Source organism: Balaenoptera musculus, chromosome 15 (assembly GCF_009873245.2).
Source record: "Balaenoptera musculus isolate JJ_BM4_2016_0621 chromosome 15, mBalMus1.pri.v3, whole genome shotgun sequence".
NCBI classification, from domain to species: domain Eukaryota; kingdom Metazoa; phylum Chordata; class Mammalia; order Artiodactyla; family Balaenopteridae; genus Balaenoptera; species Balaenoptera musculus.
Genome location: NC_045799.1, coordinates 39,717,957 through 39,734,705, shown reverse-complemented (window position 1 = coordinate 39,734,705; position 16,749 = coordinate 39,717,957). Strand labels below are relative to the sequence as shown.

Genomic DNA, 16,749 nt, shown 5'->3' with positions numbered 1-16,749 from the left:
CTTTCCAGCTGTCTCTGAACAAGTCACCTCACCACTTTGTGCCTCTTTCTTCATCTGTAAAAAGGGGATAATCGGTAGGTGACTTGTTGTGAAGTTGGGACTAAAAGGAGTGAGTGCATGTGAAAGTTTCATTACAGCAAGGGTTGAATACTCTTACTGTTAAAAGATATAGGGGCAATTGCTTTATTTGTTAAACAACCTAGTTCAGGAGCCTTGAGATTGAAAAGGTCGTGGCTTGTAAAGTAATCTAAGTGATGTTTATAGGTTTGACCTTCCACTCAAATGACACACATGAGCCCTCACTCCGCAGAAGAGGTAGGGCTCAGAGTTTTCCCACAAACACTGCATCCTTTGTTCTTCTTCCTCTCGGCCTTTAAATGCCTCTAGATAGAATCCTGGTTCTTCCTCTCCACTTTTTTTTTTCCTAAACCACTTCAAATTCTTGGCCTGCTCATTCCTCTGACCTCATGGCAACTCTCCTAGCTGAAAAGACTGCTTCTCCTCTTCAAGACCAGCTCAAGAAGCCCTTTGTGACTCACTTGAGTACAGAGATTACCTACAGCCTTGCTGCTCCAAGTACAGTCCTGCACCAGCAGCATCAGTGTCGCCTGGGAGTTTGTCAGACATGCAGGTGCTCAGGCCCCCGCCCAGAAGTACCGAATCCAAGTCTGCATTTCAGCAAGAACCCCCATGGTGACTCCTTGCACCTTAAAGACTGGGAAACATTGTTCTAGAATCTACATCGTATGCATTTACCAGTAAAGTGAGCAGATACAGGAAAAAAAATAACTCAGTTCTGATTTCCCCAAATCTCTGAAAGAAGTGGTTGACCTTTCCAGAGAGTTAAAATTCACCCAGGGTTTGAGGTCCTGGAATTCTCAGGGTGCTAATATACTCAGCCCAGAGGACATGTTTACCAAAGGCCTCCGGGTACCCCGTGGTGCTTGGACCCATTTCCTCAATACACCAGAATCATGAAGGAGACCAAGCCTGTGGGTCCCTCGTTGGAGCTGATGCCTCGGCTTGTGCTGTAAAATGGCTGGAGAGTCTGTTTTGTGGTACCAATGAGTCACAAAGGCAAACTAAGGGTTGGCTATTTCCCTGAAGCTGCCCAAAGTAGAAAGTGCAAGGAGATATTCTCAGCACGTAGCCAGAGGGATTCAGAGACCAAACTTCAGCTTCTGAGTTAAGATTCATGTTACTAACAGGATAAGGCATCACACTAGATTGATTTTCACACAAGAACCCACAGCTGTCTGCGTCCTACATGTGGTCTGGCAGTAGCTGGACTTAGCGAGTGGGTAAGAGTGTCATCTAGAGCTGTCCATGTACCTGTATCCTCTCAGCTCAGCTCCTTATTGCAGACACAGGCTATTCTTTGTCCAAAACATATTTTTCTGGCTGTGGGAGCATACTCAGCCTGAGTCAGGACAGCCCTCAACCAACCACAAGTGGGAACTGGTGCACAAATACCCCAGCTCCCACCCCTCAGGTGGGATAACACTGAGGCATGTCTATACTGGCACCCAGAGTTTCCTAGTAGGCTTGAGCTCCAGGTGTTTACTGTGCTAACATGCTTGACAACACGCCCTTTATTGGCCACCTCCCCTGCTCTGTCTTCATCCCCTGCTTCTCTGACTCATCCTGGGATCACTTCCTAAATAAATGACTTGCCTTCACATCCATGTCTCAGGTCTGCTCCTAGGGGAAATGAACCAAGACAAGAGCAACAGACTTGGGTTTGAATTTTGACTCTTACCGCCACGTGTCATGCGTGTGTCCTTGGGCAGGTCATTCAATCACTTTGAGCATTGCTTTCTCTTAATAAGTGGGAATAATGAAGAGAAATAGGAATCTGGATTTTTGTTAAATTTAAATGGTTGATTATATAAAGGGCTTAATGTAGTGCTTGGCAGCAGTGAATGCTGAATAAATGAGAGTTAGGATCTCAGTACAGTTGTCCCTTGGTATCCATGGGGGATTGGTTTCAGGAGCCCCTGTGGACACACGAATCTGCAAATGCTCAAGTCCTTTATATAAAATGGCATAGTGTTTGCATATAACCTACGCACATCCTCCCATATACTTTAAATCATCTCTAGGTTATTTATAATACCTAATACAATGTAAATGCTGTATAAATAGTTGCCAGCATGCGATAAAGTTTTGCTTTTTGTAACTTTCTGGAATTTTTTTCCCAAATATTTTCCATCTGTAGTTGGTTGAATCTGATGGGTGTGGAACATGCAGAAATGGAGGGCTGACTGTAATTGTAACATTTGCAATCCAGGAAGAAATAAGCCCTGGTGATAAATTCTGCTAAAACTGCACTTCTGAGTTGTCTACTTTTCCTTAGAGAGTATAGCTTTTGGGTGTTCTGATTTTGTTCAGTTCCTCATTCTGATTTTGTGGGAAATAAAGAAATGATGAATAGCTTGAAGTTATTGGTCAATCCAGGTCACATAGGATTCAAAGTTTATTATGATGGTCTGCAATGGTTTGACTACACTTCAGGTATATTTTTTGCATACAGAATGCAAAAATTCAAGGGCCCAGAATTCTGATTTATTTACTATGGTTCTAAATAACAAGTGGGTATCCTCTAGTATTGATCTACATAAAAATAGGACCTCTTCTCCCCCCAAAGTCAGGAGAGTATCCTTAAGATATAAGCAGAGGACACAGGTGGAGCAAAGTCCAGGAAAGCAGAGCAAGTGTAGTTGTATGAAATCCCATAATCCTGATGTTTAAGAACATTCCAGTTTAGGGGGCATTCTTAAACTCCATCTCATAAGTTATTAGCTCCTATCTGGGCTGGTTGCATGCCTCCTGCACACATAGGAAGGCAACTTTCATCTTCTGCAGATCCTTCAAAAAATCTCCATGTTATCATTTCAATCTGCATGGATACGTATTAAGGATTAAAGCATCATTGTTTACTGAGGTGTTTAGTATCATCCTGGGAATAGTAAAACAAGATAGAGCGCCAGCAGCAACTGATGCCTTACCTATTAGGACTCCACTTAATTATTTTCCCCTCTATATGCCATCTCACCTCCAGGACCTCTCAAGTGAGAAGTCGTTTCAAGGACCCTGGAGGTAGCCTTGCTCTCAAAGGTGGCTGTTTCTGTGGTGTAAATACAACAACAGAGAGAGTTGTTCATGGGTAAAAGTCCTGTTGAGCACATTAGTGAGTGAGAACAAGGGATCTGTGTACCTGAGAATGAAAGTGTATTAGTTTCTTACAGCTGCTGGAAAAAATTAACACAAACGTAGGGCTTTACGAAACACAAATTATCTTACAGTTCTGGAGGCCAAAACTCTGAAATGGGTCTTACTGGGCTAAAACCAAGTCGAGGTGCTTTCCTTTCTGGAAGCTGGGTAAGGGGGGACCCATTTCCTTGCTTTTTGCAGCTTCTAGAGGCTTCTGGCATTCATTGGCTGTGGTTTCTTTGATCTCCAAAGCCAGCAATGGCTTGAAGTTTTTCTCACATGGCATCACTCTGACACTCACTCCTCTGTTTCCCTTTTCCACATTTAAGGACCCTGTGATTACCCTGGACCCCGTGCAACCTCTTTACTTTAAGATTATCTGAGTAGCAACCTGAATTCCATCTGGATCCTTCATTCCCCTTTATCACAAAATATAATATGGTCACAGGCTCTGGGGATTAAGACACAGGTATGTTGGGGGACCATTATTCTACCTCCCACAGAGAACTAAAGAGCCATAGCAGTTCATACATAACAGAATGTCATGGACTAAATGATGGACTCTGACCCTCACCGCATGCGATCCTTAATTGGGAAAAGCAGGATTTGTACAGACAGTGCCAGGCTTCACCACTGAGGGGCTGTATGATCTTGGACAGGTATTCAACAACCTATTTAGGCCTGAATCTCCTCACCTGTAAATGAGGACCGTCCACAGGGTTAAATAAATACATAAGAGAAGGTTATTAGCTCAGCATCTGGCACAGAGTAAATTCTCAATAAGTGCTATTTGCTGGTATAACATAACCACAGCGAACATGTATTATAAAGATATAGATAAGAAGTGTTATCTATTATCTGGGGGTATAAACAGAGAGCATGAGGGTTAAGTTACTGAATGTTTTAAAAGCTGTGTAAAATTGGAAGATAAAATGAAATCCTTGAATTATAATTTCGGCAAAGGATTAAGGAATTACAATTTTGTCTGAAAATAATTTCAAACTTAACAAAAATATTTGCAAGAATAAGAATACTACAAAGAACACCCAGGTACATTTTACCCAGATTCATCTATTAACACTGAATCTCATTTACTTTATCATTCTATCTATCTATCTATCTATCTATCTATCTATCTATCTATCTATCTATCTATCTACCTACCTATCATCTATCTATCTATCATCATCATCATCTCTATAGAATTTCCAAGGGAAGACTGGTGAATGGTACAATTTGGGCTGAATTCCAGATGATAAATGCAGATAGAGAAGGTGAGATATTGCGATTTGTAATAAGAAATGATGTATTTGGTCTTCATTCACTACACTGTTCCTGGCACATAGCTCCTAAAACACTTAGAATTTCCTGAGTGCTGAAAACTATATTGGTGTCTTTTGTTATGTTAATGATGTGACTTTTGGAAAGCACCTAAGGATGCGGGCTGGTTGCCAGGGGAACTGACCAGTGATTAGAGGGTTGGAATTTTCAGTCTTTCCTCCCAACCTCTGAAGAGGGTTAGGGGCTGGAGATTGAGTTCAATCACCAATGGCCAATGGCCAATGATTTAATCAACTGTGCCAATGAGACCTCCATAAGCCCCCAGAAGGATGGGGTTCAGAGAGCTTCTGAGTCGATGAAACAAACCTGGAGATTCAGGGAGAGGTTGTGGAAGCTCCTGCATGCTTTCCCACCCACCTTGCCCTGTGCATCTCTTCCATCTGGCTGTTACTGAGTTATAACCTTTTATAGTTAGCTGATAATCTAGTAAGTAAACTGGTTTCCTGAGTTTTGTGAGCTGCTCTAGCAAATTAGTTGAACCTAAAGGAGAAGTTGATGGGAACTTCTGATTTTTAGCTGGTCACTCAGAAGAACAGGTGACAACCTGGATGTGAGATTGGCATCTGAAATGCGGACAGACCTGTGGAGTCTGATGCTGTCACCAGGTAGATAGTGTCAGAAATAAGTTGAATTGTTGGATGCCTAGCTGGTGTTGCAGAATTTCTTGTTGGTGTAGAGAACCTCACACACATTGGAATTGGTTCCTGAATCATTAAAGGGACAAGAGAACTGCTTTGAGGAGAGCTGATCTTTACAATCCATAAAGACAAACCTTTTCCACCTGATGCTCTTCAAAGTTTTAACTCAAAGTTGCTTGTATCTCTGTTTTCAGCTCCCCTGGACACCTGGGAGGGCTACTAAATGCTGTGAGCAAAGCTAATCCCTCCAAGGGACAGCATGGCACACAGCAGAACAAGCACTTTTCCTTGCTTCTTGAAGTACATACATCTTGGCTTATATACATGTCTTTGTGGCTCTACATTAACTGGCCAAGGCCTTAATTTTAAGGCTCTTCTCCAGTAGTTCAGCCCCACACTCAGGACACACTTGGGGGTCTTGCTGTCTTTGCACACTGCAGATTAGTCTTCTGTTTGAAACTTCCTTTCCCTCACCCCTGATTAGAATTCTCTTAATCCTTCAAAGTCTATGGCAAATGCTATGCATTTCATGCAGTCCCCTTAATGAGATGACCTCTGCATTCTTCTGGGTCACCATAATGTTCTCTATTATCCCTTAGTGGCGCTGGTGATGACAATGACGAGGATAATAATAATCATAATAACACAGCAGGTACAAACAATTCAGTAGTTTCTATTACCAGGTATTGTGCTAAGCACTTCATATTCCTTCTCCAGCATATCATGAATCAGGCATCATAATAGAGATTATTTTTGGAATTAGTAAATAGAGATCTATGAAGGTTAAGTAATTTTCCTAGGACCACATGATAATAGGCTATAGAACAAGGACACTAATGTTTAGGTCAAGGCCTATACTTGTTAGAAAAAATACCAAATTGATGGTTTTAAATTTATATATGCTGTATGATAATTAACATTTTAGGAAAATTTATTTATAAGGAAATGTATAGATCTTAAGTGCACAATGCAATGAATTTTAATAAGAATGTGAGCATCACCCCACTCAAAATAACAACATTTCTATCACCCCAGAAAGTTTTTCATGCCTCTTCTTACTAATTTTCCTCCCCTGCAAGGAGAGGTGAATATTGTTGTGATTTATATCACCACAGAATTGTTTTATCTGTTTTTGAGTTTTCTATAAACAAATTCATACCGTATGTATTCTTTTGTATATGTTTTATTTAATTAAAAATGATGTTTCTTGAGAGTCATCCACTTTGTATCAGTAGTTTATTCCTTTTTTATTGTAGAATTGTCTTCTATTATATGAATAAGACATTTTTTTTTTCTATTCTCCTATTGATAGATATTTGGGTTGTTTCCAGTTTTGAGTATTATGAATAAAGCTCCTATGAACAGTCTTGTACAAACCTTTTAGTGGACATATGCTTTCATTTTCCTGGGAATTCTGAGCCGTGGGATTTCTGGGTCATAGCATAGGGATGTGTTTAGCTTTACAAGATTTGCCAAAGGGTTTTCTAAATGAGTTGTGCCAGTTACACTACAGTTGTGGGATGGGTGAGTGTCCTAGTTGCTCCACACCTCTGACAACATTTGATGTCATCTTTTGGATTTTAACTATTCCAGTGGGTGTGAAAAGATACATTTGTCAAAGCCTTTACTCTTAACCACTGCCCAATACCACTGTGGCCCTTTTTCACGTCAACCCATGATAATTACTTTTGTATATATCTGCTCCTCCTGCTAGATTGTAAGCTCTCAGTTAGCTAAGATATTACCTTATCATTTTTATAGTTCTCCAAAGCCCTAACATAGCGCCTGAATCAGAAAAGTTGTTTGATAAATGTTTAGTGAGTTTTGGCTTAGAACACTTTTTCTGCATTTTGTGACTCCCTTTACCAACTTTAGACCAGGAGTGTAAAAGAGTGCTCATCATGGTGACAGGAAGCCTGAGGATAGTTAATGTGACAAGGTGTGTCTGGTGATGTATCTCCGGGCATACTGGCAAGATCCAGGGTCAGCTTAGACTAAATGAGTTTAGAAAATAACCTTATATTAGGGCTTATATCCCTCACTATGCATCAGAATCACGTGGGGAGCTCTGAAGAAATGCAACTGCCTTGGTCCCAACCTGAATATTTTGATTCACTTGTTCTGTAGGTGGACTGAGTCATTGACCTTTCATAGATATTCCTAGATGTTTCTATTGTGCAACTAGGACCGTGACATTCCTTTGCCCTCAGTAGAACTGAGTGAAGAAATGAGAGGCTGCCATTGATAGATGTTTCTCTCCAAGAGTGAGATCATCATTTTAATCATATCCATGGATGCAACTACAGTTGAATAATTATCCACTATTTCCTTTATCCTTCCTCAAGAAGACAGAATTTTTTATCACCAATTACCTGCCTTGCCAAAGAATCAAAAAGGCATAGCACATTGTTCTAATGTCAAAAGCATTTTCCTTCATCTCCTAATAAATTCATTTTTTGAACCCCTGAAAGATGTCTACTCCAAATATGAATTCCCAACACTGTGAAGATAATTTGAATCTGGATGTAACAATTGATGATAAATGAAGAAAAAGGAACAGAACTGGAGGAACTAAACTTGGCTTATCAGAGATGAAAGCAAAGACTGAGTGGTTGATGTAACATTAAGAAATGGAGTCAACATATTTTGAATTAGCATTGAGCTAATGGTCAGAGTTGAGCTGTAGGTCTGAGGGGCCTCAAGTCTGGTTCTTGCAGAGCTCCTGGCCCTGAACTTCACTCTAGAGTGTTCTTCTCACACAGCCACTGAAGGGGTTCAGTAAAGGCATAGCCAGAACTCACCCCACTCGGTGAGAGGATATATTTCATCAGAATAACTCTACAAGTTGGAAAAGGGGGGTCACTTTGGAATGCTCCCATGCATTGGCTTTCCTCTCCTGGGGGATAATTGTTTTATGGTTTGAGGTTTCTGTGAGGTGGGCACAACAGAACTGGAACAAGTCTTCCTCACTTCTTTGTTTTCTTCTTCTCACTTCAATCTTTGTTACTTCCTTGGAGAACGAAGGGAGAGTGCCAAGGAAGAGGAACAGGGAAAAGTGGAGGGGGAGGGAAAGCAGGAGAGAATAGCAGTGAGAAAGAAGAGAGAGAAAACAAGTGTGTGTGTGTGTGTGTGTGTGTGTGTGTGGACACATGCATGCACACAGAAAGAAAGGAGGGTTCTGATGAGAGTAATGAAGAATTAGGATCAGGAACTTTGAGCTAGGAGGATCCTTACACATCATATAGTTGAACACCTTCATTTTGCAGTTGGAAAACTGAGTACAAGAAAGAGGAAAGGATCTACACAAGGTGATGCAAAAAATCAGGGGCAGAGCTGGACGAGAGAACTCAGGTGTCCACCACCACCTCCTTCTAAGTATTTCCTAATACTTCCCATGCTGCCTTGACCTCATCACAAAACCTCACACCCAGGGGCCTGAAAGGGCACTGCAATGACACTGACTAAATGGTTTGTGTGTGTGGGGGTGGGTGGGTGGGGTGGGATAGTGAAAGGAGGCATTTAGGCTAAGGAACAAGATCACTTTTTACCTGACTATAACATAAAACTTAAGTCTTCACATGGAAACAACCTAAATGTCCATTGACAGATGAATGGATAAAGAAGATATGGTGCAGCTACCAGCGGCTTCTGCATAGAAAGAGTTCCCAAACATGGCTGCTGCTGGTGCCTGTCTCCAGGGAGCTCCACCTCTTCGGGGGACTCTCCAACACCAGCAGCCATGTGGATGACAGGCTCTTGGTGCTCCAGCCAGGCTTCAGGGCTGTGTCTCTGAGGTGGGAGAGCCAAGTACAGGGCATTGGTCCACCAGAGACCTCCCAGCTCCATGTAATATCAAATGGTGAAAATCACCCAGAGATCTCCATCTCAATGCCAAGACCTAGCTCCACTCAACGACCAGCAAGCTACAGTGCTGGACACCCTATGCCAAACAACAAGCAAGACAGGAACACAACGCCACCCATTAGCAGAGAGGCTGCCTAAAATCATAATAAGGTCACAGACACACCAAAACACACCACCAGACATGGACCTGCCTACCAGAAAGACAAGATCCAGCCTCATCCACCAGAACACAGGCACTAGTCCCCTCCACCAGGAAGCCTACACAACACACCAACCTCAGCCACTGGGGGCAGACACCAAAAACAACGGGAACTACGAATCTGCAGCCTGTGAAAAGGAGACCCCAAATACCATAAGTTAAGCAAAATGAGAAGACAAAGGAACACACAGCAGATGAAGGAGCAAGGTAAAAACCCACCAGACCAAACAAATGAAGAGGAAATAGGCAGTCTACCTGAAAAAGAATAATGATAGTAAAGATGATCCAAAATCTTGGAAATAGAATGGAGAAAATACAAGAAACATTTAACAAGGACCTGGAAGAACTAAAGAGCAAACAAACAATCATAAAAAACACAATAAATGAAATTAAAAATTCTCTAGAAGGAATCAATAGCAGAATAACTGAGGCAGAAGAACGGATAAGTAACCTGGAAGATAAAATAGTGGAAATAACTACTGCAGAGCAGAATAAAGAAAAAAGAATGAAAAGAACTGGGGACAGTCTCAGAGACCTCTGGGACAACATTAAACGCACCAACATTCGAATTATAGGGGTTCCAGAAGAAGAAGAGAAAAACAAAGGGACTGAGAAAATATTTGAAGAGATTATAGTTGACAACTTCCCTAATATGGGTAAGGAAATAGTTATTCAAGTCCAGGAAGCACAGAGAGTCCCATATAGGATAAATTCAAGGAGAAACATGCCAAGACACATATTAATCAAACTATCAAAAATTAAATACTAAGAAAAAATATTAAAAGCAGCAAGGGAAAAACAACAAATAAAATACAAAGGAATCCCCATAAAGTTAACAGTTGATCTTTCAGCAGAAACTCTGCAAGCCAGAAGGGAGTGGCAGGACATATTTAAAGTGATGAAAGGGAAAAAGCTACAACCAAGATTACTCTATCCAGCAAAGATCTCTTTCAGATTTGATGGAGAATTTAAAACCTTTACAGACAAGCAAAAGCTAAGAGAATTCAGCATCACCAAACCAGCTTTACAACAAATGCTAAAGGAACTTCTCTAGGCAGGAAACACAAAAGAAGGGAAAGACCTACAATAACAAACCCAAAACAATTAAGAAAATGGTCATAGGAACATACATATTGATAATTACCTTAAATGTAAATGGAGTAAATGCTCCAACCAAAAGGCATAGACTGGCTGAATGGATACAAAAACAAGACCCATATATATGCTGTCTACAAGAGACCCACTTCAGACCTAGGGACACATACAGACTGAAAGTGAGGGGATGGAAAAAAATATTCCATGCAAATGGAAATCAAAAGAAAGCTGGAGTAGCAATTCTCATTTCAGACGAAATAGACTTTAAAACAAAGACTATTACAAGAGACAAAGAAGGACACTACATAATGATCAAGGGATCAATCCAAGAAGAAGATATAACAATTGTAAATATTTATGCACCTAACATAGGAGCACCTCAATACATAAGGCAAATGCTAACAGCCATAAAAGGGGAAATTGACATTGGTACAATCATACTAGGGGACTTTAACACCCCACTTTCACCAATAGACAGATCATCCAAAATGAAAATAAATAAGGAAACACAAGCTTTAAATTATACATTAAACAAGGTGGACTTAATTGATATTTATAGAACATTCCATCCAAAAACAACAGAATACACTTTCTTCTGAAGTGCTCATGGAACATTCTCCAGGATAGATCATATCTTGGGTCACAAGTCAAGACTTGGTAAATTTAAGAAAATTGAAATCGTATCAAGTACCTTTTCTGACCACAATGCTATGAGACTAGATATCAATTACAGGAAAAAATCTGTAAAAAATACAAATACATGGAGACTAAACAATACACTACTTAATAACCAAGAGATCACTGAAGAAATCAAAGAGGAAATAAAAAAATACCTAGAAACAAATGACAATGAAAACACGATGACTCAAAACCTATGTGATACAGCAAAAGCAGTTCTAAGAGGTAAGTTTATAGCAATAAAATCCTGCCTTAAGAAATAAGAAACATCTCAAATAAACAACCTAACCTTACACCTAAAGCAATTAGAGAAAGAAAAAAAAAACAAATTTAGTAGAAGGAAAGAAATCATAAAGATCAGATCAGAAATAAATGAAAAAGAAATGAAGGAAACAATAGCAAAGATCAATAAAACTAAAAGCTGGTTCTTTGAGAAGATAAACAAAATTGATAAACCATTACCAGACTCATCAAGAAAAAAAGGGAGAAGACTCAAATCACTAGAATTAGAAATGAAAAAGGTGAAGTAACAACTGACACTGCAGAAATACAAAGGATCATGAGAGATTACTAGAAGCAACAATATGCCAATAAAATGGACAACCTGGAAGGAATGGACAAACTCTTAGAAATGCACAACCTTCCAAGACTGAACCAAGAAGAAAGAGAAAATATGAACAGACCACTCACAAGCACTGAAATTGAAACTGTGATTAAAAATCTTCCAACAAACAAAAGCACAGGACCAGATGGCTTCACAGGCGAATTCTATCAAACATTTAGAGAAGAGCTAACATTTATCCTTCTCAAACTCTTCGAAAATATAGCAGAGGGAGGAACACTCCCAAACTCATTTTACGAGACCACCATCACCCTGATACCAAAACCAGACAAAGATGTCACGAACAAAGAAAACTACAGACCAGTATCACTGATGAACATTGACGCAAAAATCCTCAACAAAATACTAGCAAACAGAATCCAACAGCACATTAAAAGGATCATACACCATAACCAAGTGGGGTTTATCCCAGGAATGCAAGGATTCTTAAATATATGCAAATCAATCAATGTGATACACCATATTAACAAAATGAAGGAGAAAAACCATATGACCATCTCAATAGATGCAGAGAAAGTTTTTGACAAAATTCAACACCCATTTATGATAAAAACTCTCCAGAAAGTAGGCATAGAGGGAACTTACCTCAACATAATAAAGGCCATATATGACAAACCCACAGCCAACATTGTCCTCAATGGTGAAAAACTGAAACCATTTCCACTAAGATCAGGAACAAGACAAGGTTGCCCACTCTCACCACTATTATTCAACATAGTTTCGGAAGTTTTAGCCACAGCAATCAGAGAAGAAAAAGAAATAAAAGGAATCCAAACTAGAAAAGAAGAAGTAAAGCTGTCACTGTTTGCAGATGACATGATACTATACATGGAGAATCCTAAAGATGCTACCAGAAAACTACTAGAACTAATCAATGAATTTAGTAAAGTAGCAGGATACAAAATTAATGCACAGAAATCTCTTGCATTCCTATACACTAATGAAGAAAAATCTGAAAGTGAAATGAAGAAAACACTCCCATTTACCATTGCAACAAAAAGAATAAAATATCTAGGAATAAACCTACTTAAGGAGATGAAAGACCTGTATGCAGAAAATTATAAGACACTGATAAAAGAAATTAAAGATGATACAAATAGATGGAGAGATATACTATGTTCTTGGGTTGGAAGGGTCAACATTGTGAAAATGACTCTACTACCCAAAGCAATCTACAGATTCAGTGCAATCCCTATCAAACTACCAATGGCATTTTTCACAGAACTAGAATAAAAAAATTCACAATTTGTATGGAAACACAAAAGACCCCGAATAACCAAAGCAATCTTGAGCAAGAAAAATGGAGCTGGAAGAATCAGCCTCCATGACTTCAGACTATACTACAAAGCTACAGTAATCAAGACAGTATGGTACTGACACAAAAACAGAAATATAGATCAATGGAACAAGATAGAAAGCCCAGAGATAAACCCACCCACATATGGTCACCTTATCTTTGATAAAGGAGGCAAGAATATACAATGGAGAAAAGACAGCCTCTTCAATAAGTGGTGCTGGGAAAACTGGAGAGCTACATGTATAAGAATGAAATTAGAACACTCCCTAACACCATACACAAAAATAAACTTAAAATGGTTTAGAGACCTAAATGTAAGACCAGACACTATCAAACCCTTAGAGGAAAACACAGGCAGAACACTCTATGACATAAATCACAGCAAGATTCTTTTTGACCCACCTCATAGAGAAATGGAAATAAAAACAAAAATAAACAAATGGGACCTAATGAAACTTAAAAGCTTTTGCACAGCACAGGAAGGCATAAACAAGACAAAAAGACAACCCTCAGAATGGGAGAAAATATTTGCAAATGAAACAACTGATAAAGGATTAATCTCCAAAATTTACAAGCAGTTCATGCAGCTCAATATCAAAAAAACAAACAACCCAATCCAAAACTGGGCAGAAGACCTAAATAGACATTTCTCCTAAGAAGATATACAGATTGCCAACAAACACATGAAACAATGTTCAACATCATTAATCATTAGAGAAATGCAAATCAAAACTACAATGCGATATCATCTCACACTGGTCAGAATGACCATCATCAAAAAATCTACAAACAGTAAATGCTAGAGAAGGTGTGGAGAAAAGGGAACCCTCATACACTGTTGGTGGGAATGTAAATTGATACAGCCACTATGGAGAACAGTATGGAGGTTCCTTAAAAAACTAAAAATAGAACTACCATACGACCCAGCAATCCCACTACTGGGCATTTACCCTGAGAAAACCATAATTCAAAAAGAGTCATGTACCACAATGTTCATTGCAGCTCTATTTACAGTAGCCAGGACATGGAAGCAACCTAAGTGTCCATTAACAGTTGAATGGATAAAGAAGATGTGGCACATACATACAATGGAATATTACTCAGCCATAAAAAGAAATGAAATTGAGTTATTTGTAGTGTGGTGGATGGACCTAGAGTCTGTCCTACAGAGCAAAGTAAGTCAGAAAGAGAAAAACTAATACCGTATGCTAACACATATATATGGAATCTAAAAAAAAAAAAAAAGACGTGAAGAACCTAGGGGCAAGACGGGAATAAAGACGCAAACCTACTAGAGAATGGACTTGAGGACACTGGGAGGGGGAAGGGTAAGCTGGGACAAAGTGAGAGAGTGGCATGGACATATATACACTACCAAATGTAAAATAGATGGCTACTGGGAAGCAGCTGCATAGCACAGGGAGATCAGTCCGGTGCTTTGTGATCACCTAGAGGGGTGGGATAGGGAGGGTGGGTGGGAGGGAGATGCAAGAGGGAAGAGATATGGGAACATATGTATATGTATTACTGATTCACTTTGTTATAAAGCAGAAACTAACACACCATTGTAAAGCAATTATACTCCAATAAAGATGTTAAAAAAAAAAAAGAAGATATGATTCACATACACAATGGAATACAACTCAGCCATAAAAAAGAATGAAATAATACCATTTGCAGCAATATGGATGCAAATAGAGATTATCATACTAAGTGAAGTAAGTCAAACAGAGAAAGACAAATACCGTATAATATCATTTATATGTGGAATCTAAAATATGACACAGATGAACCTATCTACAAAACAGAGACAGACTCACAGACATAGAGAACAGACTTGTGGCCCTCCAAGGGGGAGGGGGAGTGGGGGAGGGGTGGACTGGGAGTTTGGGGTTAGTAGATGCAAACTGTTATGTATAGAATGGATAAACAACAAGGTCCTACTGTACAGCACAGAGAACTACATTCAACATCTCGAGATAAACCATAATGGAAAAGAATATAAAAAAGAATGCATATATAAGTGAGTCACTTTGCTGTACAGCAGAAATTATCACAACACTGTAAATCAACTGTGCTTCAATGAAAAAATAAATTAAAAAAAAAACTTAAGTCTTTAAACTTTCTCAAGGCAGAGTTACAAAAGAGGAGGCATTATCGCACTTCTGATAATTACGTGCAGTCTAAGAGCTCAGTCATGGCTTCAGAGGCCGTGCTGCAAGACCACTAATGACAGCGACACTAATGTGTTTGGGTTACACTTAGCAATCTGGGTGTTTAGTGCAGTTCAACCATTTGTTCCAGGTCAGCAGAGGTTAACAAGCCAGTAGTGAGTATAAACATGACTGTGTTTCATTAGCTAAGCTCCCAGGTCGAAGAGCAAGGACTAAGCCCCATCAATAATCTTTACTTTTGTCTAGAAGCAAGAGGTACCTATTGGATAAAAACACTGATACTCACTGTTGTGTTTGAAGATCCTTATGGTTGCACCCGAGAGTCGGGCCCCAAGCACAAGAGATGCATGGTTTAACTCATCGCTTAAAATGAGGCATCCCTGGTAGAAAACAAGCACATGAAACATATGTCAATAAATAAAATGAAGGGAAAACAACATGTGGGAACAGGGACTCACTTTAAGATCTATAACACAGATTTTCCAAAACCCTCTTTAATTTTAAAGGCCAAGAGTTTAAACTGGTGTCTACGTGGATAAAATCCTCTAGAGCAATTTGCTGATGGAGTTGGGGATCTGTTAAGGGTTAACACATTTTTGAAACATTTGCATATAATTTTCAGCAGAGGAGGTCATCCAAGAGCTTGGTTAAGCACCGGGTAGAGTCTAAAGGATTGATGGTTGGCAGGAAAACTAATATGATTTTGGGTGGGTTGTGGATTTGCTGAGGCTTTTCAATCCCATGCTGGATTACTTGGAATGGTTTCGGGGCACACCTACTGGAAGGCAGGGATAATTTCTGCAAAACATTTCAAGCTCTTGTTTTCTGATTCTCATTCCCTTCTATATTAACATCCACATAGACAGAGGCATCACTGCTTTACAGTTAAAAACTTTGCATCTGGAAAAGTATGGATGGCAATTCAGTCTGAGGCAGGGAGAGAAGGTCACTCTAATTTACTGCTTATGTAAATTACTGTTTGTAAAATTATTTTTCTTTGTTAATTTAAAGATTTCTAAATTATGAAATTGCTCAAGTAGACCCAAAATGCAGAGCCATGCAAAAAAATTAAAAATAAAGACCTTTTTTTTATGGCCACCCAGAATCTTAGAGTTCTCCCTTATATTTTAGAAATCTCACACATGATACATTTTTAAGTTTTTGAGGCCAAAGCCAGCAAAATTCTCACATCTCCATACCCCAGACATTGTGTGTGTATTTATAATTTTTTTTGGTGGACATTTGAGAGTTACTTGTAAACCTTATGATACCTCACCCTGAAATTCTTTAGCACGTGTCTACTAGGAAAAAGGACATTCTCTTACACGATCACAATGCAATTATCACACCTTTGAAATTAAACTTTGATACAATGTTATCATCTAATATACAGTTCAAATTCAAATTTTTCCAACTGTCCTAAAAATGTCTTGATGCCTTTTACAGATGTTTCCTTTCCTTCTATATTTTTCAATGCAGAATCCAATCAAAGATCATATACTGCATTATATTAGTTGTCATGAGTCAGATTTTTAAAAACATAAATCTGATTATGGCACTTGCTTACTTAAAATGAACAAACCAACTCTTCATTTTTCTCCAGGAGAATTCCCAACACTCCAGCATGA

At 39.2% G+C, this 16,749-nt stretch overlaps 1 protein-coding gene across 4 annotated transcripts in view; it reads right to left on the bottom strand.

Annotated features, from left to right (window-relative positions):
* Positions 1-16,749, bottom strand: part of SPTLC3 (serine palmitoyltransferase long chain base subunit 3) — a 131,184-nt gene that overhangs the window by 55,315 nt on the left and 59,120 nt on the right. For all 4 annotated transcript variants that reach the window (XM_036827046.1, XM_036827049.1, XM_036827048.1 and 1 more), the window contains exon 7: positions 15,408-15,501. In XM_036827046.1, coding sequence (XP_036682941.1) covers positions 15,408-15,501 — 94 coding nt within the window. The remainder of the gene's footprint in view (positions 1-15,407; positions 15,502-16,749) is intronic.